At 40.6% G+C, this 27,203-nt stretch overlaps 1 protein-coding gene across 1 annotated transcript in view; it reads right to left on the reverse strand.

Annotated features, from left to right (window-relative positions):
* Positions 1-555: 555 nt before the first annotated feature.
* LOC306878833 (receptor-type tyrosine-protein phosphatase T-like) overlaps positions 556-27,203 on the reverse strand; it is a gene marked incomplete at both ends in the record, with an annotated part of 257,633 nt that continues 230,985 nt past the window's right edge. Inside the window, 9 exons of the mRNA XM_079431392.1 lie at positions 556-609; positions 2,411-2,546; positions 10,631-10,794; positions 12,674-12,799; positions 13,747-13,878; positions 16,582-16,755; positions 17,962-18,111; positions 20,345-20,480; positions 25,381-25,535. Coding sequence (XP_079287518.1) covers positions 556-609; positions 2,411-2,546; positions 10,631-10,794; positions 12,674-12,799; positions 13,747-13,878; positions 16,582-16,755; positions 17,962-18,111; positions 20,345-20,480; positions 25,381-25,535 — 1,227 coding nt within the window. The remainder of the gene's footprint in view (positions 610-2,410; positions 2,547-10,630; positions 10,795-12,673; positions 12,800-13,746; positions 13,879-16,581; positions 16,756-17,961; positions 18,112-20,344; positions 20,481-25,380; positions 25,536-27,203) is intronic.

The following is a 27,203-nucleotide window of genomic DNA, read 5'->3' on the forward strand; positions in this document are numbered from 1 at the left end:
ATAGAAGAAATATTACCCAAAATGTCCAACCTTTGAAAAATCTTTATGCTGGTCTGTAGGCGAGCGGCGTACGTGTGTGAGAAAGCAGGCAGAGTGAAAACGCACCAAAGGGAGGAACCACAAAAATCATCAGAATAACAAAAATATCCGTCCTCACGTTTCTCTGCAAATTTGCTTAAGCTTTGTTTTCAATTTTCTTTAAATCTGTACAGAGCTCAGGGAAAGTCTATTTGGTTATTCCCAGCTGGCATGTAGAAAGAAGCTTTTTTTTTCACCGTTGTTCTTTACATTGATGGGTAACATTCAAGGCGTATAGCTAAAAAGGTATAGGACTGTACAAGATCACTTCACGGTCCAGGATGAAGAAAGAAATGGCAATAACATTTTATTTATACAGTATTTTACAGCGAAGGGTTGAACTTTAGTTTCCTGTTCTCATCACAGAAGCTCACAGGAAAGACTGAACGATGAGTCTGTGATGAGATGAGATGTCATTCTGAGGAAGAAGAGAAGATTGCTTTGCTTGTTTTTCCCCCTTCTTCACCTTTCGAACATTCAGAAGGCATTCAAGCTCTCCAGAGCCACCTCATAACAGAATTTGTACTGCTCCTAAACCAAAACAGAAGCAATAGCAACAATGCATTAGCAGTTCAAAGGCAGACGCCGCTCAGGGGAGATTTCCCAATAACCCCCTGCGTTAATAATGCAACCCCGTCATTATACAGTCTCTTTTATTACAGGAAAAACATCTGTTTATACTAGAGAAACAATCTCATCAGCCGTCTAGATGTCAGAGGGCTCCTGTTATTTTTATAATGCCACTTTTACAAAGTTTGTTCAATATAATGTCATGTTTATAAAAGAGATCGCAAGCATAAATATTGTATAAAAATCAATCTCAGCCTTAGAGGAAATTAATTAGCTGTAATCATTAAAAATAAATAAAAATTAGGAATCTAATAGAGAAATACAATTAATGATAAATAAATCAATTCAAGAGACTGCACTCATAAATAGGAATTTCTTGCTGATAACATGTTTTTTGGAGTACAGAAATAAAAATCACTAAAGACATTTTTTATGGATTTATTAATAGATACATTTCTTTTCTAGTCTAATGGCCATAAGTAACCTGATGTTAGTCCTATTTTGGTCCAGCCTTACATCAGACGCGCAGCTGTGGAGTTTTTTGGTTCTCTCCAGCTGAGCGAGATGTTTGGAGTGCAGTCGGCGGAAGAGGTGTCTAATTGCACCTGCAGCAGCCTCATATTACACTCAAGACGTTCTCTCAGAATTGCAGAAAGTGCATCTGTGACTCTCAGGAGTTTGAGGTGAACGAGTAATTACACTCTTTTTTCTGTCTCAGAGTGATGAAGAGCGGCAGACATGCTGCGGAGACGCAAGGAACTGTTGCTTCTAGTGGAATCATCAAGACCACCAACAAAATTCCTGAAGATAGTGAGTATCTGAATATGTAAGCACTCAAAAGCCTTCATCTGGCCGAGAACTGAGAACGATGAGGATGGAATCAAATGGTGGTAAACAAAACAAAAAAAAATCCTCCCCGTAGAGAAGACTTGTGATTGGAAGTAGTGTAGAGAAAGAAATAATACCATCTCTAAATGACTAGCTAACAAGTGGCAACCTGTGTTAATGACTGTGATGTAACTAAAGCCCATTGGTTAATATGATTATTTTATCATTTTTAAAGGACTGAACACTGGAAAGATAACAGGGTCTTTAATTTTACAAATAGCTAACTGAAAGTTACTAACAAAAAGTAACCACTGAAGCTATATCATTTATATTTATAAGATTACATGATTCAGCTAACAAATTGTTTTTTTTTAATTAAGCTATAAAAAATTTTTTTAATACACATAAATTACCACAATATTACTTAAAACACATTTGCATTGCTGTTCAAAAGTTTGAGATTGGTAAGATTTTTTTTCTGTCTTCTGCTCACCACGGCTGCATTTATTGGACCAAAAAATGCAGTAAAAACTATTTTACAATTTAAAAGACCTATCTGACTTATTTTAAAATGTAATTTATGATGCAAAGCTGAATTTTCAGCTTCATTACTGCAGTCTTCAGTGTCACAAGATCTTTCAGAAATCAATTTAATATGCTGATTAAAATTATTATTATATAAAAAGGTTGTACTATTTAATATTAGTAGCAACATTACATTTTTTTCTGAATTCTTTGATGAATAAAAAAGTTCAAATGAAGCTAATTTATTTAAAATAGAAATAGAAATCCTTTATAACATTGTCTTTACTGTCACTTTTTATCAATTTAATGCATCCTTGCTGAATCTTACTGACCAAACATTTTAGTGTCTTGAACTGAAACTACACACAATATTAATTACAACACATTAAGAGATATGCATATAGCTCACCATTGTCTCCACCATGTTTGCTTTGTTGTTCCTCAGCGTCTTTACTGTGTGGAACACGTCCACGATGTTCTGCTGCTGGATCATCTCACAGATGCTGCAGATGGCACAAAACGTCCCGCTGCGTCCTCCACCAGTCCTGAAGAGATCAACAACAATAAGGCTTGAGAAAGAAATCACACATCCCATAATGTCACAGATACGCAGAGTTAATATCCCATAAAATCACAGCTTGACTTGTGCTACATTTCTGAAGATCGCAGGCCTCATGGCTCCATCCTTGAAGTGTGTCATTTTATTGTGATGTTAAAATAGCTTCTAATATCTCAGTTTAATGTGCAGCCATTCGTAGTTTCATTTCCTCGAAAAACACAAACACTGATGGCACATTACGAACGGTTTATAAGTATAGTCTTCATCAGAACTGAGATTACGAAAGCAAAAGGCTTGTTTTTGAATCTGGATGTTTGCTTGAACAGAGGACATACTGGTAAATCAGATAACTAGCACTGATCACGGGTCAGTTTAACACCTGATTAGTATCAGGACGATGACATGACACAATCAAGTAGAGAATTGTCTTCAAAGTGATTCGTGCCATTTGCAGAATGTCAGCATAACTGTGACATTTTTAAATGATTTCTCTCGGGGAAACTGCTCTGCATTCAACAGCTGAACTTTTTTGACAGTGATGGGAAAGTAATGAAGTTGTCAGATCTTTTGTATCTCTCTGGCTTTAATTTGTGACGCTTAGAAGATTATTCTTGGCTCAAAGGCTGTGCGGTTTTATACTTTAGTCCTTTAAAAACTGCAGTTTTAATCTAAGATTCTGTATCGACTGCTTCACAGTCCACACAGACTTTGGTGAAAAGCTGTAAAACACACATCTCGAATGATCAAAATTTGCTTCATTAAACTCTTATTAGCCACAACAGACAGTGTCTTGCATATGTTAAAATCTATAGAGAAATCAGTCAATTCCAGTTAAAGGAATAGTTAACCCAATAATGAAAAGTTGCTTAAAATATACTCGAGCCATCCAACTTGTAGATGAGTTTGTTTCTTCATTGGAACAGATTTGGGACATTGGTTTCCTCCAGTGAAAAAGCCCATCCCCTGTTGTCCTCTTACATCAAAATCCACATATTTATTTAGAACTGTTTTGAACCGTTTTCACTGGTGCTTTCAATGGTGCTTGATCTGTGCATATTTCTCTCCTGATTCAGACGAGACGATTTGTTCACTGGAGGAATCCAAAACGCTGCTGCCAGGATTCTGACTAGAACCAGAAAATCTGAACATATCCCACCAGTCCTCAGGTCCTTATAATAATAATAATAATAATTCGTTACATTTATATAGCGCTTTTCAAGGCACTCAAAGCGCTTTACATAGTAAGGGGGGTATCTCCTCATCCACCACCAGTGTGCAGCATCCACCTGGATGATGCGACGGCAGCCATAGTGTGCCAGAACGCCCACCACACACCAGCTTATTGGTGGAGAGGAGACAGTGATGAAGCCAATCAGTAGATATGGGGATGGTTAGGAGGCCATGATGGTCAGAGGCCAATGGGCAAATTTGGCCAGGATGCCGGGGTTACACTCCTACTCTTTTTCGAAGGACATCCTGGGATTTTTTATGACCACAGAGAGTCAGGACCTCGGTTTAACGTCTCATCCGAAGGACGGTGCTTTTTACAGTATAGTGTCCCCATCACTATACTGGGGCGCTAGGACCCACCCAGACCACAGGGTGAGCACCCCCTGCTGACCTCACTAACACCTCTTCCAGCAGCAACCTAGTTTTCCCAGGAGGTCTCCTGTCACGGTATATTAATCTACTGCCTCCTTCATGTCTCATGTATCTTTGTCTGTGTCTGTGTATTGTGTGTGAGTGGGCGTGTCCCTTGCTCCGTGATCAGCGTGCCAGCTGATCTCAATTTCCCGCACCAGCTGCTGCCAATTCACTCAGCTATAAAACCTCACTGAATACTTCTCTCCCTTGTCAGATCGTTGGATGTACCTGGATGTGTTGGATGTGTTCCCAGTCAGTATCTCTTCTTGTACCTTCGTCGTCCTGTTCGTGTCCGAGTGTGTCTGGAGTATTTGTCTCACCTGGATCATCACCTGCACTGGATTCTCCCTCGACACTCTTCATCAGCACGCTGTTCATCTGGTCCCTGCGCCATCATCCCATCCGAGAGACTGTTGTTTGTATTGTTCTTGTGTGGTCTGACCCTGAATTAAATATTACTCACCTGCATCTTTGCTTCCGCCTCAGTGATTGTGACAGAACGATCTGACCAGGAAATGGAAGCAGCAGGCGGATCATCCTCATCGTTGGAGGACTTCCTCAGATCCAGCGTCTCTCGGATGGATGCCCAGGAGAAGAGCATGAAGGAGTCAGGGCTGGCAATTCATGCTCTTATGGCGCAGGTGTCCGAGCTCACCCAGCAAATGCAACATCTACAAATTTCCGCTGCGCCGCCCACACCGCCAGCTCCCCTCATACCACCGGAGAGCGTCTCCCAGCCAGAGCCCCGCCTACCAGCTCCGGAATTGTATAGTGGTGAGCCAAACTATTGCAGAGCATTTCTTACGCGTTGTTCCATGCATTTCGCTCTGCAGCCAAGGACCTTCGCCAACGCACAGAGCAGGGTGGCGTTCGTGCTCACCCTTCTGACTGGGAGAGCAGCCCTATGGGGAACGGCGGTGTGGGAGAACCAGGATCCTTGCTGTACCTCGTTTCAGACACTCTCCGCCGAGATGAAGAACGTTTTTGACCGCGCGGCCGCGGGAAAGGAGGCGGCCCGGATCCTCGCGGATCTTAGACAAGGAGAGAGATCGGTAGCGGATTACTCCATCGAGTTCCGGACCTTGGCGGCAGAGTGTCAGTGGAACGAGGAGGCGCAGTGGGATATGTTCCTGCATGGGCTGGCTGACCGCGTCCAGAGGGAGATTTACATTCTGGATTTACCCACCACCCTGAATGGACTGATCGAACTGGCTCTTCGGGTGGACTCCCGACTCTCACGAGTTGAACGGCGGAGGTTACCTACTCGATTTCCGGAGGAAACGCCGACACCCAGAGCCAGTGACAGGGACGCGGTCAGCTCCGTCTACGATCCCGAGCCCATGCAGGTCGGGCGAGCTCGGCTGTCTCGGGAGGAGAAGGAGAGGCGGAGGTCCCAGGGCCTTTGCCTTTACTGTGGTACGGCGGGACATTTCGCATACAACTGCCCAGTAAAAGGCCAAGCCCGGCAGTGAATCTGAGGCTACTGTCGGGTGGGATTTCCGCTGAAAAGACCTCATTTACATCTACACTCCTCCCGGTAAGGCTAAGATGGACAGCACACACTCACGACGGTCAAGCACTATTGGACTCTGGGGCAGAGGGTAATTTTATGGACTACAAATTTGCACTCCGGATTCAGGTTCCCCTCCTACCCCTCACTCATACCATCTCAGTCCACGCCCTCAATGGCCAAACCTTGCCTACCATTTCCTTCACCACTGGACCCATCACACTCATTGTATCTGGCAATCACACTGAAATCATTTCATTCTACATTCTGGACTCCCCCCTGGCACCCATTGTTTTAGGACACCCCTGGCTTACCAAGCACAACCCCAGGATAGATTGGCAGCAGCAATCTGTATCGGAATGGAGCACTAAATGTCATGAGTCTTGTCTTGTGTCTGCTTGTCCGTCTGTTTCTGTTTCCACCTTGCAGGAGGAGGCAGGGGATTTGTCTAACGTGCCCACGGAGTATCTAGACCTGAAGGAGGTGTTCAGTAAGTCTCGTGCTGCTTCTCTCCCTCCACATCGTCCCTATGACTGTGCCATAGAGTTATTGCCAGGTACGTCTCCGCCTAAGGGCAAATTATATTCACTTTCTGTTCCAGAGAGAGAGGTTATGGAGAAATATATTTCTGATTCTCTAGCAGCGGGGTTCATCCGGCCCTCCTCTTCTCCCGCGGGGGCGGGGTTCTTTTTTGTGGGGAAGAAGGACGGATCACTGCGACCTTGCATTGACTACCGAGGGTTGAACAGCATCACGGTAAAGAATACCTATCCTTTGCCGCTGATGTCTTCAGCTTTCGAGAGGTTGCAGGGAGCGTCGATCTTCACTAAATTGGACTTACGGAACGCTTATCATTTGGTCCGCATCAGGAGGGGGGACGAATGGAAGACTGCTTTTAACACCCCCAGGGGGCACTTTGAATACTTGGTCATGCCCTTCGGGCTGTCCAACTCCCCGGCAGTCTTCCAGGCACTCGTCAACGACGTGCTGCGAGATATGGTCGATCAATTCATATATGTTTACCTGGATGACATATTGATTTTTTCATCTTCTCTCCAGGAGCACGTGCAGCACGTTCGACGAGTGCTTCAGAGGCTGTTAGAGAATGGGCTTTTTGTCAAGGCGGAGAAATGCGCTTTTCATGCACAGTCTGTTCCTTTCCTAGGGTACATTGTGTCGTCTGAGGGAGTGCGCATGGATCCTGACAAGGTTAAGGCTGTGGTGGATTGGCCAAGCCCAGACTCCCGCAAGGCCCTGCAGAGGTTTCTGGGGTTCGCCAATTTTTACCGGCGGTTTATTCGCAATTTCAGCCAACTAGCCTCTCCTCTGACCGCCTTGACCTCCCCCAGAACTACGTTCAGGTGGTCAAACGCAGCTGAGGCTGCATTTGCCAAACTGAAGGACCGCTTTGTTTCAGCCCCCATCTTAATTACCCCTGATCCATCACGTCAGTTCGTGGTGGAGGTCGATGCGTCAGAGGTGGGGGTAGGTGCAGTGCTATCCCAGCGCGCTCCGGCAGACGACAGAATGCATCCATGCGCGTTTTTGTCCCACCGTTTGTCCCCTGCCGAGAGTAATTATGACATTGGTAACAGAGAGTTGTTGGCAGTCAAGCTAGCATTGGAAGAATGGCGCCACTGGTTGGAAGGGTCGGGGGTACCTTTCATCGTATGGACCGATCACAAGAATTTAGAATACATTAAAACTGCCAAAAGATTGAACTCTAGGCAGGCTCGGTGGGCACTTTTTTTCGGACGTTTTGACTTCACTCTCTCGTACCGCCCGGGCTCCAAGAACATCAAGCCCGATTCTTTATCACGCATTTTTGATCGTTCCGATCGCCCGTCTACTCCCGAGTGTATTTTTCCGGAGACCCTTATCATCTCCGCACTCACATGGGAGGTCGAATCGAAGGTCAAGACGGCCTTGCAAGGGGTAACGCCTCCGGTCGGTTGCCCACCGAACCGGTTATTTGTGCCAGAGGGATTACGGTCCGACGTTATTCAGTGGGGTCATTGTTCCAGTGTGGCTTGTCATCCAGGAGTCAGTCGCACTACATCTTTAGTCAAGCAACGATTTTGGTGGCCACTTATGGCTCGCGATGTTCACAGTTTTGTTTTGGCTTGCTCAGTTTGTGCCACTGGTAAGACTTCCAATAGACCCCCAGATGGGCTCCTTCAACCGCTGCCGGTCCCTTCGAGACCCTGGTCCCATATCGCTCTAGATTTTGTCACCGCCCTCCCACCCTCTCAGGGTAACACGGTAGTTTTGACCGTGGTGGACCGATTCTCGAAGGCGGCCCACTTCATTCCCTTGCCCAAATTACCCTCAGCCAAGGAGACAGCGGTAACAGTCGTTGACCACGTCTTTCGGTTACATGGCCTCCCGACGGACGTGGTTTCCGACAGAGGTCCCCAATTTGTGTCCAAATTTTGGCGAGAGTTTTGTAAATTGCTGGGTGCTACTGTTAGTCTGTCCTCAGGGTTTCACCCCCAGAGCAATGGTCAAACTGAGAGAGCCAACCAGGATTTGGAGAGAACGTTGCGATGTCTGGTCTCCAAAAATCCTTCCTCATGGAGCCAGCAACTGTCTATGGTGGAGTACGCCCACAATTCGTTGCCAGTGTCATCTACGGGCCTATCTCCGTTTGAAGGTAGTATAGGTTACCAGCCACCAATTTTTCCTAGTCTGGAATCCGAGGTCGCGGTCCCCTCCGCTCACGCCTTTGTCCAGAGGTGTCATCGCACTTGGACTAGAGCCCGCGAGACTCTACTCCAAGTGGGAGCGCGCACCAAGGCCAAGGCCGATCGCCACCGGTCTAGACCTCCCGTATACGTCGTCGGTTCCAAAGTGTGGCTTTCTACCAAGAACATTCCTCTCCGCTCCGTTTCTAATAAACTTGCTCCCAAATTCATTGGCCCGTTTGCTGTCACTAAAATCATTAGTCCGGTGGCAGTTCGCCTCAATCTCCCTCCAGTGTACAGGAGAATTCATCCCGTCTTCCATGTGTCCAAAATTAAACCCGTGTTTTATTCCCGCATTAATCCGCCAGCCCCGGTTCCCCCACCGCCGCGACTCGTAGAAGGGGAACCTGCTTATTCGGTCGATCGTATTCTGGACTCTAGGCGGAGGGGACGCGGATTCCAGTACTTGGTGGACTGGGAAGGTTACGGTCCGGAGGAGAGAAGTTGGGTGCCTGCTAGAGACATTCTGGATCACTCCCTTATCGATGATTACAATCGACAGGTAAGGGAGTCTGGGGACGCCAGGAGGCGTTCCTAGGGGGGAGGGTACTGTCACGGTATATTAATCTACTGCCTCCTTCATGTCTCATGTATCTTTGTCTGTGTCTGTGTATTGTGTGTGAGTGGGCGTGTCCCTTGCTCCGTGATCAGCGTGCCAGCTGATCTCAATTTCCCGCACCAGCTGCTGCCAATTCACTCAGCTATAAAACCTCACTGAATACTTCTCTCCCTTGTCAGATCGTTGGATGTACCTGGATGTGTTGGATGTGTTCCCAGTCAGTATCTCTTCTTGTACCTTCGTCGTCCTGTTCGTGTCCGAGTGTGTCTGGAGTATTTGTCTCACCTGGATCATCACCTGCACTGGATTCTCCCTCGACACTCTTCATCAGCACGCTGTTCATCTGGTCCCTGCGCCATCATCCCATCCGAGAGACTGTTGTTTGTATTGTTCTTGTGTGGTCTGACCCTGAATTAAATATTACTCACCTGCATCTTTGCTTCCGCCTCAGTGATTGTGACAGTCTCCCATCCAGGTACTGACCAGGCTCAACCCTGCTTAGCTTCAGTAGGCAACCAGTCTTGGGCTACAGGGTGATATGGCTGCTTACTCTGGCTTCCAGTTACGTTTGGGATTGATTTTAAAGTACTATCATTTGTTTTTAAATCACTCAATGGCCTAGGACCTAAATACATTGCAGATATGCTCACTGAATATGAACCAAGCAGACCAATTCAGCTAGAAATACCAAGGGCTCACTCAAATCAAGGGGAGTACACTTTTAGCTATTTTGCTGCCCCCTCAGTTTTAACCAGCTTCCAGATGAGATCAGATGTGCCAAATCAATAGCCATATTTAAATCTAGACTCAAAACTCATCTGTTTAGCTGTGCATTAACTGGATGAGCACTGTGCTACATCCGAACTGACTGCACTGTATTTTATGTTTAACCATTTTAATTCATTTTAAATCCATTTTTAAATCATTAAAAAAAACAATTGTTATTTTTTATGATTTATTTTCATTTCTTTTATGTAAAGCACTTTGAATTACCATTGTGTATGAAATGTGCTATATAAATAAACTTGCCTTGCCTTGAGGATGCGTTACTTCAAAAAGGACTCATTTTAAGTTAAAAACATCTTGATAATTGATTTGTTTCTTACAAAAATGCAGCTTTTGGCTTTACTAGATGTTATTTGATGGACTAAAATTGTGTGGATTATTTGTGGATTATTGTGATGTTTTATCAGATGTTTGGACTCTCATTCTGACGGCACCCATTCACTGCACGATCCATTGGTGAGCAAGTAATGCAATGCTAAATGTCTCCAAATCTGTTCCAATAAAGAAACAAACTCATCTACATTTTGGATGGCCAGAAGGTCAGTACATTTTCAGAAAATATTTGGGTGAACTATTCCTTTAAGTACATAGAATGTGCATTTAATGTCATCAAAAATGCATTATATTTCAGGTTGATACATCACACACCACATAACATTATCCTGCTATGTGTTTTGCTATGTTTCTATTAATATTGTCCAGTCAAATCTGCTTATCACAGGGTTTCTCCAAACAAGACTAACTCATTCATACATTAACATGTTTATGGGTTTATGTAAAACAGCTGTGTGTTGTGATGGAGCTGGTGTTGTGGAGGTCACACTCACAGACAGTGGACCACCGTGCGTCCGTCTCCTCCGTCATACTGCTCCTGCCACTTGGCCAGCCGTCTGACCAGCTGCAGAATAGAGCGTTTGGACAGCGGCGTATCTCTGTATGCTGGCCAACCAATATATTGGAAATGCTGGACCAGCCGGTAGCCGTCTTGAGGCTGGAAGCAAAACAGGATTCGTTTTGAGAACATTTATCCAGAAAACATTTATGTCAACTTATGTTTCACAAAGTGAAAGTGTTGAACTTATAAGACTGACACCCCATAGTCAAGAGAATCCACATGAAGACATCTTTTCAAAGTCAAATTAAATTTAAATGGACTTTACTAATTCATAATAATGTTGACTTCAATATCTCAGTTGTCTCAGACAGCAATAAGATTAAATGGAGATAAATGGGGAGGTTCAGAAGAGATCTCCACAATGTCTCAAAGCCTCATCACATTTTTCCTCAACAAATGGTCTGAGCTGCTTTTCACATTAAAGTTATAGCGTGACAACTCTTACACTGTAAAAAAAATATTCCAAATTACTGGAATATGTTTTACAAGAAAATACCATTTCAGTCTTTCTACATTAATTTAATTATTAATTATGTGTTATTTGCCATTGTTTTGTAATTGATGGTGAAATTTACTAGCAATTTCTGATTGAAAATTGTTCCTACACCAATATTTTAGTTCATATGAACTATTGACTGATTTATGTTTTTATTTTTTATTTCTCAGTTTTTAGGAGAAGTAACAAAATTGATACTGAAATTAAACCCTAACTAAAAACTCAAGTCTCCTAAGCTTTGATAGTGCAACCTTGGAACAATAAGTAACTAATAAATGAGCACTGAAGAAAGCATGGGCTGAAACGTCTGCTCTCTGGTCTGTTTTTAATACACTTTGCACTTTTGTTACTTTTTCACTTTTGCATATGAAAAATAAATAACTACATTTTTGATAGACCTTTTTTAGTGTGTTTGAATTTTTGCAGTGTGTGGACAAATTCAGCTACCTATTGAACAATAAGTAACTGAAAGCTGGTTTGGAAAACAATTGTAACCATTTTGTCTGTATATAACTTTCCCCCTATCTCCGATTCTTGCAGTGACACTCATCAAAAAAGATGTCAGCTGGATACTACAGTCAGACCGGATCAGTTAAATGAGAGTCATATTACACACAATTTGCCATCGATGGAGCCATTTCATGGCAAATTTGTGATGCAGTGGCACTTATTTATTTTGTGCCGCTATGCTGCGCCGGCACTGATTAGCTACCCGGTAAACCTCGCCTGTCATCGGCGGTTAAAGAGAATGAGGGGGAAGAAAAGAGAAGGGAAGCAGGAGGAGGCGGGATGAGTCTTCTGAAACGTTTGACGCTCAAAACACGTCAAGCTTCAGTAATGACTGCTAATGTGCACCAACAGAAAGCTCAAGCTAACTCGCATGGAAAAGACGAAAAACTGCACAAAAACCAGCCATGGCTTTTATCAGCTGTGGCAGGATGGTGGTCAAATATTTGTGTGATTATTGTGCCCTTGCATATCTATCTGGCAGAACGAATCACGTTCAAAGATGCATGACGTGCTGAGTGTTGAAATCATGCGGACTGAGAAGGACTATAAAGTCGAGGCCTGTTTCTGGCTTATGACATAATTTCTCACATCACTAACTCAGGGTCATAATCGCAGCCGCTGTTGATTTACTGTCGCATTAGGAGCCAAATCAAAGTGACTGAAGTGAATTTTGATCTCTTCTTGAGCTCTAGGATTTTGGCTTTTAAAAAGCAGTTTTAAGTAAGTGTAAGAGATTTGATTTAAAAAAAAAAAAACTTTTAAAAACCTTTTGCAAGGATTTTTTAAATTTGCACTGTGGCCAAAAAAAAAAAAAGATCTGGCAGACCTGGTTGGAGTCTGCGTATCAACAAAGGATCAAATGATGAAGTGAGAAGCAAATCAATGAACACATTTCTGCCTCAGTCACTCAACTGAGTCCCAAAGAGCCACTAAACTGCATTCCCTTCCCTATCCAATGACCCCACTTACCCGTGCCATGTTGCAGATCCTAAAAATGCGATTGATAATGTCCTCGTCAATGTCAGCAGAGATGAATTCAACCTGAATGGGGCCATAGCAGCAGGAGCCTTTCTCTGGCCAGTACTGCATGCAGAGCTGTAGCGAGGGAGACAATTACAGCAAATAAGCACACTGAACAGAAGTCCACATTCAGACAACGTGACTCAATAATGTACTTAAGAGTTCATGAAGTTGAAATCTAAAGAGTGCAAGAGAAAATTGAAACAACTTAATAATTCTAAAGTCCACAAATCTAAACTCAAATTGCAGTATGCCAAAGAAATCTGTTCCAATGATCCCTCACTTACTCACTCAAACTTAAATGAGTCACATCATGATGAATCAAATTTCCCTTGATCTTCTGAGATAAAAGAGTTTGTTATACTATGAAAATATATAGTAAATTTGGAACTCCTAAGTGAAAAAAGACATTTATTGAAACTAAACAAATGAATCATCTCATTTATAACTTTCCTGACATTCCTTGAAAAAAAGTTGTTATCTTATTAATAAAATATATACATTAGCTATATTTCATATGTACACTACCATTCAAAAGCTAGGTGTTTGTACTATTTTTACACAGTAAAAGAAGCAATACTGTGAAATATTATTACTGTTTTGTATTTGAAAATATTTTGAAAATGCATTTTATTATTATTGGAAAAGCTGAATTTTCAGCATCGTTACTCCAGAATTGAATGTCACATGATCCTTCAGAAACAATTCGTATTATTATCAGTGTTTGAAACGGTTGTGCTGCTTAATATTTCTGTAGAATAATTATTTTCAGAATAATGATAAATGTAATGTGTGCTTGCTGAATAAAAGCATTAATTTCAGCATATACTTTATATAAAACAATTTATATTAATGTGTGCATAAAAACTTTTTAATTTAGGCTGCATTTTTTGGATTTGCTCTCCTTTCTTGAGCGTCATTCACAAAAATAAATACAACACTATGAGGAAAATAAATCCCATCTTCCAACATCCAACTGCAACAGATAACAAATGGTGGCGAGGGTCAAGTACTTCACATACCTGTGCAGCATCCATTTCATTCAGCATCACAATAGTGGAGCAGTTGTAGTCGAACACTAGCCTCCAGAAGTCGGCCACGGTGTTGGGCAGAGGGTGCTGCGTTACAATGAAAGCCGCCGGCTGTTTGTGGCTCTAGGACAATCAATAAGAAAACAAGTTAACTCTTCCTTCCAGCACTGAAGATGTGCCTGAACCCAACACATCCCAACGTGCCTCACATGTGTAATGACCTAAACTAAATGAAGACCTGCAGAGGGACAGGAAAGACACAGACTGATTGATAACCTTGCCAAGGGATTCATTGACATGGACACACACACGCTCTGCTAGCATGAGTCGGCTGTTCATTTCATTTGCTGCTTATCTTCTTTTCATCTTGTTGTTCTTTATCTGAGGTGCGTGTCTTCTGTCTTGATTATCCTTTTTGAATGCTGAGTGAAGATGCTGGTTTAGTGTGATTATGATCTATGTGTGTAGATTACAGAGATGCGATCTAATCTTGTACTCTGTTAAACTGGCTTGTTTATATGAGATTGTTACTGTGTGATCTCCAGGCCGTTCTGCTCCGCTTACCTGGAGTTTATCAGAGTGTACTATGGCATGCTTTGTAATATATAATATTTGAGTTATATTAGTCATTCTTAATGCTCCTCTAATACTTCACAATAGAACATCCAATTTATTTCAGTGATTCATTGATTTATTCCAGTTTGTTTAGACATCCTTGTAAATGAACACACTGAATCAGTTGAAAGTCCCTACATGATATTTATTGCAAAATATTGTTTAGTTGTACAGTGGGGATCGAAAGTTTGGGAACCCCTTGCAGAATCTGTGAAAATGTGGATAATTTTACCAAAACAAGAGAGATCATACAAAATGCATGTTATTTTTTATTTAGTACTGTCCTGAGTAAGATATTTTCCATAAATTATGTTTACATATAGTCCACAAGACAACAAAATAGCTGAAATTATTAAAATAACCACATTCAAAAGTTTGGGAACCCTTGGTTCTTAATACTGTGTGTGGTTACCTGGATGATCTACGACTGTTTTTTTGTTTTGTGATGGTTGTTCATGAGTCCCTTGTTTGTTCTGAACAGTTCAACTGAGCACTGTTCTTCAGAAAAATCCTCCAGGTCCTGCAGAATCTTCAGTTTTCCAGCATCTTTTGCATATTTGAACCCTTTCCAGCAGTAACTGTATGATTTTGAGATCCACCTTTTCACGCTGAGGATGATTGAGGGACTCAAGCACAACAATTAAAAAAGGTTCAAACATTCACTGATGCTCCAGAAGGAAACACGATGCATTAAGAGCCGGGGGTGAAAACTTTTTGAATTTGAAGATCAAGGTAAATTGTACTTCATTTGTCTTCCAGGAAACATACAAGTATCTTCTGTCGCGTCAGAAGGGCAGTACTAAATGGAAAAATATGATATTTCAACAAAATAAGAAAAATTTGGACATCTTCATCCTGTTCAAAAGTTTTCACCCCCCGGCTCTTAATGCATCGTGTTTCCTTCAGGAACATCAGTGAATGTTTGAACCTTTTTTAATTGTTGTGTTTGAGTCCCTCAATCATCCTCAGTGTGAAAAGGTGGATCTCAAAATCATACAGTTACTGCTGGAAAGGGTTCAAATATGCAAAAGATACTGGAAAACTGAAGATTCTGCAGGACCTGGAGGATTTTTCTGAAGAACAGTGCTCAGTTTAACTGTTCAGAACAAACAAGGGACTCATGAACAACCATCACAAAACAAAAAAACAGTCGTAGATCATCCAGGTAACCACACACAGTATTAAGAACCAAGGGTTCCCAAACTTTTGAATGTGGTTATTTTAATAATTTCAGCTATGTTTAGCTCTATTTTTTTGTTTTGTGGACTATATGTAAACATCTTTTATGGAAAATATCTTACTCAGGTCAGTACTAAATAAAAAATAACATGCATTTTGTATGATCTCTCTTATTTTGGTAAAATTATCCACATTTTCACAGATTCTGCAAGGGGTTCCCAAACTTTCGCATGCCACTGTATATAATACACATTTTGATGTCACGATTTGATGTTATCATTCTAATTGAGTTTATTCCCTCAAAACCCCTTATTGTTTTGTAACTTCAGCTAGCTTGTTAGTAGCTTATAGCAAGCTACTTTTTTAAAAGAGTAGCTTGACTCTAATTACTTTAAATTACAAGAAGCCTTTAGTTTCAATCTACATTTGAAAAAAAGTTCTCCAGAGTTCAGACAGCGAAGATCTGTGAATGGCAACTGCCAGCAATTTATTTGTGGTCATTCTGAACGCTCCTTTATAGTTTCTCGGCCAAAGTCTCGGCCCATTTAATCCGAAGTGTTTAAAAGAGGATGCAAAATAAATGAATAGTAAAATTTTGATTAAATTATGAAAATAATAATTATGTTTGGCTATTATAACGGGGGAAAAAGCAATATGACCCCTTTAAAGTTCAGAGCAAGATTGACAACAGAATGCAATTATACTAGATTTTTGGTAACACTTTACTATAGGGACCAGTTCTCACTATTAACTAGTTGCTTTTTAGCATGCCTATTATTAATCATTAGCTGTTTATTAGTACTTATAAAGCACATATTCTGTATGACCATATTCTCCATCTCTAATCAATACCTAAACTGAACAACTACCTTACTAACGATTTATAAGCAGCATATAAGCAGTTTATTGAGGCAAAAGTCATAAGTATTGGTTTGTTAATAGCAAGAATTGGACCTTAAAATACAGTGTGACCAGATTTTTAAATTAAACAAAGTAGGTCAGGTGACTTCTAACAAAAGCGATCAAACTTGCATCCATCAGTGCTGCATTGATGTAATTGCTGGATTCGCCATCAACAGAAATGAGGAAAGGCAGGCATCGGTCCACCGCGAGGACGTCCATGCTGCGGTTCTTATCGTGGTTACGCGGGAGCAGACCTACGCTGCAGTCCTCCGGACGGACACGCGGTGTCACTATATTCAGAGTCTGAAGAAGAAGAAAAGAAGGACTGTAACATACACCTTTAAAACATAGAAAAACATTAGGCTGCTCTTGGTCTTTCTTGGGGGAAAAAATGGTGCGTTTAAAAACCAATTCTGCTCACACTGCTGGTCCAACCACAAGCAATGCAAATATTTTAGTAAACCGAAGGTCAGTCATTACTTATGTATAAGACAGACTGAAGAACAGAGAGACGAGGGAGAGAGAGAGACAGTGCTAGATAGAAAACGAAAGATCTGGGAGGAAAGAAAGATAGAAACATATTCATCATATTTTATGACACACCTCACAGATCTGAAGTTTGCTTCCCACTCAGATGGTAGCAGCTTGCTCATTTCACAGGGAATACAAAACATAAAGGCACCATGAAAAGAAACAGCTCAGCTCTGGGATTTATGGGGCTCCAGCTCCTCGTCGATGGCTCGAAAAGAAACCCTTTCTCCCTTGATGTTTGAGTCCCCATGTCTTTACTCACCTGCCTCAGTTGAATGTGTTAAGGATGCTGTCGTGCTTTGCCCATTGACTTATTTAAGAGCACTTCGAATTCAGGAGTAATCATGAAGAAATCACACCAGAGAGCTTGATAAAGTTGTTAGAAATAGCTGCAAGGCCTTCAGCCATAATGCAGTACTACCAATCGACAGCAAAAACCTTGGAGGATTCAGTAAATTAGGCCTCCACGTGGGCTGCTCGTGTAGCTCGCTGATTATAGTTTAAAGAGCTGCAGGAACACGAAGCATGAAGTAAAAAAAAAAAAAAAGCATGTTCCCACTGTTTTTAAGACTCAGAGGAAAGATCAATCACAAATGACATCCGTGAAGTATCTCATTTGCTCTTCCTAGACTCTAATGAGATTGTATGAAGAGCAAATGGAGAAAGATATGAGAAATCATGTCACAGACTGAGCTGAAATCAAATAAGACTATGAACTTACTATGAACTCAAACATTTCTCATCAAGTTCTTCTAAGACTAAGTGATCTGAGGTATGCTATACACAGTAATGTTTTAGGTCTGTACTTTTGGGTTATGAAAGAGCAATTTTCCCTCTGGACATATTAATTCACTTATTGTTTTGTTGTCCAAAATTTTAACTGTTGTATTGATGGTATGTTCACATTATAGAAGCAATCTACATAGGAAAAACAACATTATTTTGGTAGAAATGGATCTATTTGTGTAGACGGCTCACCTGAAACTCATCTTTGATCTGGCTGGAGTTGGTCTGAGGGTCCAGTCTGCTGATGTTGTAGTAGATGGCTCTGAATTCACACACTGGAATAGCCGTGTTCCCACACAAACACGCTTCCAAAATGGCATCATGCACAAACACATACTGCTCCTGCAGAGAGAGAGACATAGATATCAACACTTACAGAAAATACTGTGGTACACTCATGGTAAGACACGCTAATATCATAGTAAGAGCATATATGAATGCAACAAGTTTAAAATAATTTATTTGAATCAAATCAATGCAATTTGTATGTGTCAAATAAACAGCCTTGGTGTGCATAAGACACTTCTTTAAAAAACAAAACAAAAAAAACTCAGAATGGTAGTCTTTATACCTGTACATGTGTGTGGCCTAATGGTTAGAGAGTCGGACTTGTAAGCTGATGGTCGTGGGTTTGAGTCTCAGGTCCGGCAGGGATTGTAGGTGGGGGGAGTGAATAACCAATACTCTCTCCACCCTCAATACCACCAAGACCCTTGAGCAAGGTACTGAACCCCCAACTGCAATGGCTGCCCACTGCTCCGGGTGTATGTTCACTACTGTGTGTACACTTGGATGGGTTAAATGCAGAGCACAAATTCTGAGTATGGGTCACCATACTTGACCACACACCACTTTCCCTTTACCCTAAATGTAATGCAATATCAGATTTACAATTCAACCCTATTGAAGACGCTTTTAATTATCTTGCTGATTCAAAATTATTGATTTGGCTGGAAGCTTGTAGGTCACATGAGAAAACCCCCCTTTGGCATTTTAGCACCAGTTTTTTAATACCCAATCTACATAATTCATGAACATCCAAACACATACGTTTAAAGAGCCCGACCTCAAGCTGAGAGCGAAACACCGTCCCCATCCTGCAGCTAATATTAAACTCCTTCTTAAACCCCAGCCCCGAATATGTGCCAGAATTATCCATATTTTAACTCAACAATGCCTCCGGCTTAAAGGTTTGAACGCTATTATAGGCCTTTGATCCATGCTAAGCTAAAGTCAAGCTGGGTTGACCTCTCGTACCTCTTACTCCATAACCTGGTGAGCACTTCTGCGGAGGGCTGAGGACAAAAGACGAGGAAAAATTCCTTTTAAAGATTAATTGCTGTGTGTTGTGTCTGTGGAGGATTATCTCTGAATGGAGCTGCAGGCTGACACAAATTGCCTCCCAGAAGCCATTATCACCACCACTGTGTTTAGTGTTAATCTTTTAAAAGCATGCTGTTTAAAAGCATACATCCAAAAAACATGGAACATCGGAATGGATCGAATAAAACGCCATGTTGACTTGATATAGTTAGTGTTATTTAGTGAGCATAAATAACAAGAATTATTATTTAAACATCAATAATAATAATAATAATATTTTATTATTATTATTATTATAAATAAAGAAATCAGCATTGCGCTAAAAAATTATTCTGTTAATAATTCATCAGTTTTTCACGTCAAATGCTTGAATCATTTTCAAGGCTGATTTTTTTAAAACAAGTAACACTCGTAAAATATGAAATGCAAAATAAACCAGTTAATCTTTTATATTTATTGTGTCTAATTGTTGCATTAAAAAACTAAACTAGACTAAACAAAAACAACTAATGCAATAGTGCAATACTAATTTTCATCCACCACTAGGAGGCATGACTTTGAATTCCAACATCCAGTAAATTCTGGGTAGGGAATCTGCCCGTCAGAGCCAAGGCAAGTTCATATTCTGGCTGTTTTGATGTTACAGTGTGGAGATTAATGTAGGGAAGAGAAAGGTTATCTAAGTTTTAAGATGAAAATAGATGGCTTCAATATCATCTTCACAGACTGGAGAGCTTAGTAAAAGGCTATGTGAGTGTGAGCGAGGTTCTGAAAACAATGAACGGGTAAATAAGCGACTGCGTGTGTGAAAAAAGGAATCATTTAGTGAATGAATGAATGAATGAATAAGTATATAAATTTGTGCATAAGGGGAAGTCGTGGCCTAATGGTTAGAGAGTCGGACTCGTAATCCAAAGGTTGCGGGTTCGAGTCTCGGGCTGGCAGGGATTGTAGGTGGGGGGAGTGAATGTCCAGCGCTCTCTCCACCCTCAATACCACGACTGAGGTGCCCTTGAGCAAGGCACCGAACCCCCAACTGCTCCCCGGGCGCCGCAGCATAAATGGCTGCCCACTGCTCCGGGTGTGTGTGCACGGTGTGTGTGTGTGTTCACTGCTGTGTGTGTGCACGATGGATGGGTTAAATGCAGAGCACGAATTCCGAGTATGGGTCACCATACTTGGCAGTATGTCACTTCACTTTCACTTTCATAATCTGGCTGCCTGAATGACAAACTCTTGTCGTTCTGCTCACCTCTGTCTGGACCATGTTGACTCTCTGTGAGCGCAGCTCTCTGATGCAGTTGAAGATGTCCACCACACCTTCACTCTCTGCCATGTCCAACATAATGTCCACTGCAATGAAACAGCCTGTTCTTCCAGCACCAGCACTGCAGAAAATACAGAAGAACAGGTTTATGTGAGATTTTTGACCTAATGATAACCTTCTACCAGCACCATTTCTGCTGTAAGACTGCATCTGAAGTGACATTAATAATGTTACAAAATTATATTTCAGATACAGTACTTTTAAAGGGGTCATATGATGCAATTTCAAGTTTTCCTTTCTGTTTGGAGTGTCACAAGTTGTTCATGCATAGATAAGATCCCTGAAGTTGCAAAGACTACAGTCTCAAAACCAAAGAGATATTCTATATAAAAGTTAAGACTCTGCCACGTCCCCGTAAAACGGCTCATTTAAACACGCCCCCACACGTCTACCTCACGGTGTGGGAAGATTTGAAAAACCCCGCCCAAATGTATACGCAATGAAAGAAGGCGGAACTATTATTCTCGCTGTAGTATTGTTGCTGCCGCCGGCGCCATGTCATGGAGATGCTGTGTTTCGTTGTGGAAGTGAAAGTACTTTGTTTGGGCTTCCAAAAGAGGACACAACTAGAAATCAGTGGTTAAGTTGTATTTACAACACTGTTCCAGAACACTGTGCAGCGCATTTTACAGAGGACTATTTCATGAACCTGGAAGAGTAACATTAGCCAGCAATGCTGGCTTGCACAAAGGCTGTTTCTATAAAGTGGGGCAATTCCAACTTTGCAAGGACAGTCTGACGCTTCTGACTCACAGCCTGTAAGTACATTTCTGCTACTGACTATTCAAACGCGAGTTTTGAGCAGTGTAGAGTAGTGCTTGCTGTTTGTCGTTTCTCCGATCACAAATGCAGACATGTTAATGTCTACGCGGCGCGATGCAACACAACGCGTAAAAAGACAGTATAATCAGTATACAGTGATGGGCAAAAATATCGGCACCCTTGGTAAATACGATCAAAGAAGGCTGTGAAAATGAATCTGCATTGTTAATCCTTTTGATCTTTTATTTAAAAAAAAATCACAAAAGTCTAACCTTTCATTGGATAATAAGAATTTAAAATGGGGGGGGGGGGGGGGTATCATTATGAAATAAATGTTTTTCTCTTATACACATTGGCCACAATTAACGGCACCCTTTTATTGAATTCTTTTTGAAACCTCCATTTGCCAGTTTAACATAAAAAATACAGCAGTATATTTAATTGTACACATGGGGTACTTTTTATCCCTGTGTTCACCAAACCCATCTTGAGTGTTTGCTGCTAAAAAGCTAATTTTTTTGTTTTATCTGACCATAGAACCAGTCCCATTTGAAGTTCCAGTGGTGTCTGATAACTGAATATGCTGGAGTTTGTTTTTGGATGAGCTAGGAGAATTTTTCTTGAAACCCACCCAAACAACATGTGGTGATGTAGGTGCTGTTTAACAATTTTTTTAAAGGTTTTCTGACCCCGAGACTCAACTATTTTCTGCAATTCTCCAGTTTGTGGTCCTCGAAGAGTCTTTAGCCACTCAAACTGTCCTCCTCACCGTGCATTAGGACGATATAGACACACGTCCTCTTCCAGGCAGTTTCGTAACATTTTCTGTTGATTGGAAATTCCTAATTATTGCCCTGATGGTGGAAATGGGAATTTTCACTGCTCTAGCTCTTTTCTTAAAGCCACTTCACTAATTTGTGAAGCTCAGTTATCTTTTGCTGCACATCAGAAATATATTCTTTGGTTTTTCTCATTGTGATGGATGATTAAGGGAGTTTGGGCTTTGTTTTCCCTCCTATTTATATTTCTGTGAAACACGAAGCCATGGCTAGATAATTTCATGTTCATAATCACCCTGGAGTGCTCAAAATTGTGAATATGATTGGAATATACTTCAGAGATATTTTACTCATAAGAATTTCTAGGGGTGCCAATAATTGTGTCCAACGTGTATTTGAGAAAAACATTTATTCCATAATGATATTTCCCCCCATTTTAAATTCTTATTATCCAATGAAAGGTTAGATTTTTGTGAAAAAATAAATAAAAGATCAAAAGGATTAACAATGCAGATTAATTTTCACAGCCTTCTTTGATCATATTTACCAAGGGTGCCGATATTTTGGGCCATGACTGTATAATATAATGATTGTACTATGATCAGTAATTATGTCCCCACTGAATGCAACAAATGCCTCGTTTATAATGGGTTTTATTGTTTTTGTGTTGTCGCGCTGGGACACAGAATCACAATACGGTAAGGGGGCATAACATTTCCGTCTGACGCTTGAGGTATTCGGCCAATCACAACCCACTGGATAGCTGGCCAATCAGAGCAGGCCTCGCTTCTCAGAATGATGAGCTTTGGAAAAATTGACACCTTTCAGAAAGGCGGGGCATAGAGGAGCAACAATAATGTACAGTATGTGGAAAATAATGTTTTTTGAACCTTAAACCGCATAAACACGTTGCATTACACCAAATACACAAAATAATGTTATTTTTAGCAACGTCATATGACCCCTTTAAGCTGTCTATTCAAAGAAAAACAGTACAATTACCACAAAAATATTAAGAAGCACAACTGTTTTCAACAATGCTAAGAACAAATGTTTGTTTGTGCAGCAAATCAGCATATTAGAAGGATTTCTGAAGGATCATAAAAATATTCAGTATACTGTATATTACAATATAAATATCACAATGCTATTTACAATATTACTGTATTTTTGATCAAATAAATGCAGCTTTTGTGAGCATAAAATACTTTTTCTATATGCTCATTTATCATTCAATAAAAATATTTTTTTATATATTTATATTTAATAATATATTTACTAAACCTAGCCCTTGAAATTATTTAGTTATGTATTTATTTTTATTTTTCTTGCAGGAATTTGGTGGGTCCCTACACTGTACGTCACGATTTTAAGCTTTTACTATATTTCTGGGGACATTCTGTCCTCACAACATGGCCAAAACCTGACCCCCACACACAACACATTCATAAGACTGAGATTTCTGCTATGATCCAAATGTTAGGTGTTACGAAAACAAGGCTCTGGCAGACCAAGATGCTTGTGTATGTGAGAGAGCATTTGGACAGAAGATGTGCCATCAGTCAGTCTAAAATGACACTCACACACACACACACACACACACACACACACACACACACACACACACACACACACACACACACACACACACAAACAAATACAGAGCAACTCTATGGTGTCACAGATTGGCCGTCACTCACAGTGATTAAAGGTGCGAGTGGTAAACAACTAACAAAAAGAAAGTAAGGGACGGAGAGGGAGAGCCAGGGAGGATGTCCTCCAGCACATCCTCAGTCATTCATTCACTATTATCATCATCCCCAAATTACCAGAGGTTTTCATTAGAAAAACCTTCTGGATCATAATTGATATGTACATTTCTAAGGCATCTAAATGATCAAAATGATCAATACTTTGCAGAAAAACAGTTGTACACAATCTACTACATGCCTTCTGGTCTCTGATTGACTATAGAGACCTCAAAAATGACAATAGAGCTTCAAAAATTAACCATAACAGTAGCCCATATTATTCGTATGATAATTTTGTGTTAGGAACAGTCCAAAATGCAACGGAATTTACTGGAATTCTTCCCCTCCACCATAGATCTCAAATTTCAAGCGCACTTTACGGCACAGTACTGCTAAATATGGTACGTCAGTTTGTGTTGTGACAGGTTTGATGACAGTGACCAACATGATTGGTTCTCACATATCCTATTACTGACATCAAACCTGTTGCTAAAACTCCTTTTGTTTCTCAAACCATGTTTCATGGAAGTAAGAAAGAATGTTTGGAACGTTCTGAAAAAACTACTGCTTAAATCAAAATCTTAATCTCTGCACCAGGAGCCCCTGACACTTGGGCTAATCCGCTTTGAAAGGTTCTTTGTCACATCTGCTTCGTCTCTGGGATTGCAGGGCTGACTGCAAATTTACACTGCCACTTCACAGTCTCCTGCTGTCACCTTTCATTCTCAAACCTTCTTCCCACATGACCCCCAATTACTCCCCACAATTGTGAGAGCGAGTCTGTCTATCCGTGCATCCATCTGTGAGCACGTTGGCATGTTGCGGACAGATTCATGGGTGAATGTCTATCCATGTGCCGAAGCATCCTACGTTAGTGTGAGAATGTGTGAGTTCTCATGGATATGTGTGAAAATCGTCTTCTATTGTATCTCCCTGGGTTCTTTTACTGTTACATGAGAAGTTAGTTACGCTGCCAGCAAGCGTTCATCTGGACTGTCAAATGTTTGAGATAAAGTAAATGTTTAAACACATTACATAACAAAATCAATGCATTCACCTAATTTCACAATGGTGTCATCAAATTGTTTCTACACTCTTACTAAAGATCCAAGGGAGTAAAATAGCTTTGCAATTTTTAGCTTTGCAGGTTTTGCAATTTTGTGCTTTATTTCAACTACTCAATATTGTTTTTTAATAGTTTTAGTTATAACAACAATTGTACAGTACATGGACTCTTTTAACTTTAGCCAGAAAGCAACCTTTCAGAAAACTTTAGCAACTGCATAGCCTTAATCAGCTAGTTTTATTATAAAATGGTAGCAAATCAAACTAATTTTTTTTTAATATTAATTTAATTTTTATTAATTTTATCTAGTGACATCAATATATATATATATATATATATATAAAACTACATAGAGCAGCCCGAGGACCAGTAAACAAACCAACACCAGCATTTAAAAATATTACAGTATATTCTTAGCAGCCACTGAGAGCCCTCAGAGAGTGTGTCTTATTTAAATAATCAATGGACCTCTCATTGTAGATTTATTATCACACCATCAGTCCAACTTTAAACCAGAAACTTTGACTTACAATAAATGTATGTAAGAAGAGTGAGAAAAGGACCGTAGGAAGAGATGCAAGAGAGGTTTAGGTAGGAGCACACCTGCAGTGTACCACGATGGGTCCTGCGTCTGGAGGATTGAGGAACTTGACCTGGCGGATGAAGCCCAGCAGGCCTGTGGCGTAGCAGGGAACGCCGTGATCGGGCCAGCTGGTGAAATGGAACTGCCGGATTTCCCGAATCTCATGGTGACCCTTCTGCAAACAGGAGCATGTGGCGAGCTTAATATCAACAGGTGTCATCATCTGAGGGTAACAGGTAGGTGATTATGACAGAAGATGGCTAGGATTACCAAACCCAATAAACGCATGTCAATAACAATCAACACCATGTGGTATTTATTGGCAGTGTATACAGTGTAAATACTATGGGCACAACATTATGGATAACCTGATAAAAAAATTAAAATAAAATAAAATAAGGAACTGCTGAACTATTGATCCAGCAGGATCTTTATTGTTGAGGCCTCATATAATTATGGTATCATGGAATAAGTCAAGGCATTACTGTAACATTTAGAACTTTGATTTTCTCTAAAATTAGTGCAGAAAATGTGATGAAATGTCATTCAGGGCCCCATGGTCAGTGTTTGAACCACTGCACAACTACACATTTGATCAGTGTGAGCACTCCGGCTTTTCACACACCGTGTTGTGTTACAGTAGAAACATTTTCCCCTTACTTCCTTACTAGCACTTAACGCTCTGATAAGCTTTTAATTATAATTTGGGATTGAGAGCGGCGTAATCCGTGCCTGGAGGTGCTGATACCACCAAGCGAGGACCCGTGTAGCCGTTTAATGCAGCTCGTGTGTGTATGAGTCTGGAGAGTGTGTGTGTAATTGAGCTGCTAAAGATGACGATGGGTAACAAAAGCTGGGAAAAAAACCCACAGAAGACTCTACGATATCCAACACTTGGGAATGAAATCCATAACTAGACACACACAAAGCCACTCAAGAATGGTCTTATGAAGGAGCCAATCCAACGTTGAATATTAATATCACCTTTCATAATTGATCATTTTCTTGAAGGACTAATTAAACCATTTGACCAAGAAACTCTTGAAATCCAGAATACTATAGTATGTGCACTGTAAATTTTTTTTAATAAAATAATGTTACCCCGCTGACTTAAAATGTTTAGTTTAGTCAACTAAAATAGTCCAGTTGCCCCTTAAATTAACATTGAGTAACTTAAAATTTAAAGTTGTCTAAACTAAGTATTATCTAAGTCAGAGGGGTAACAAATTATTTTAAGTTGAAAACTTTTTGAAACAATTTTTTTTTTCAGTGTGGGATTTGAGTCACAGATCTCTCAAAGAGGAAAAGATAGATAGATATATAGATAGATAGATAGATAGATAGATAGATAGATAGATAGATAGATAGATAGATAGATAGATAGATAGATAGATAGATAGATAGATAGATAGATAGATAGATAGATAGATAGATAATTTAATTGTTCTATAAATATATACACATACTTTTATAATCTATAAAAAAATATAAAAATGCACATAAATCCTTGATTAAATAACTTAACTTGACATGTGACCCAGACATGTTTTCATTAGACTTATTTTCATTTAAGATTTTAGCAAGATTTCGAGGCCCTTTTCTCTGGAGAAACATCTCAGAATCAGAAGACTTAAGCAAAAGTCCCTGTTCTAAGAGGAACCAGAAAACATCTCTAGTCATTTTCTGCTCCCACTCATTATGAAGCACAACTATGCGCCGAGAGGAGGATGTACCCTAACAACTCTCTTTCAAAGTTGAGGAAGCGTTTGAAAGGCAGCAGCCTCGTGAGACAGATGGATTGAGTGATTTAAGAAAGTTGCTGATGACATGCTGTTCCAGACTG

This window comes from Barbus barbus, assembly GCF_936440315.1.
Source record: "Barbus barbus genome assembly, chromosome: 13".
Lineage (NCBI taxonomy): Eukaryota > Metazoa > Chordata > Actinopteri > Cypriniformes > Cyprinidae > Barbus > Barbus barbus.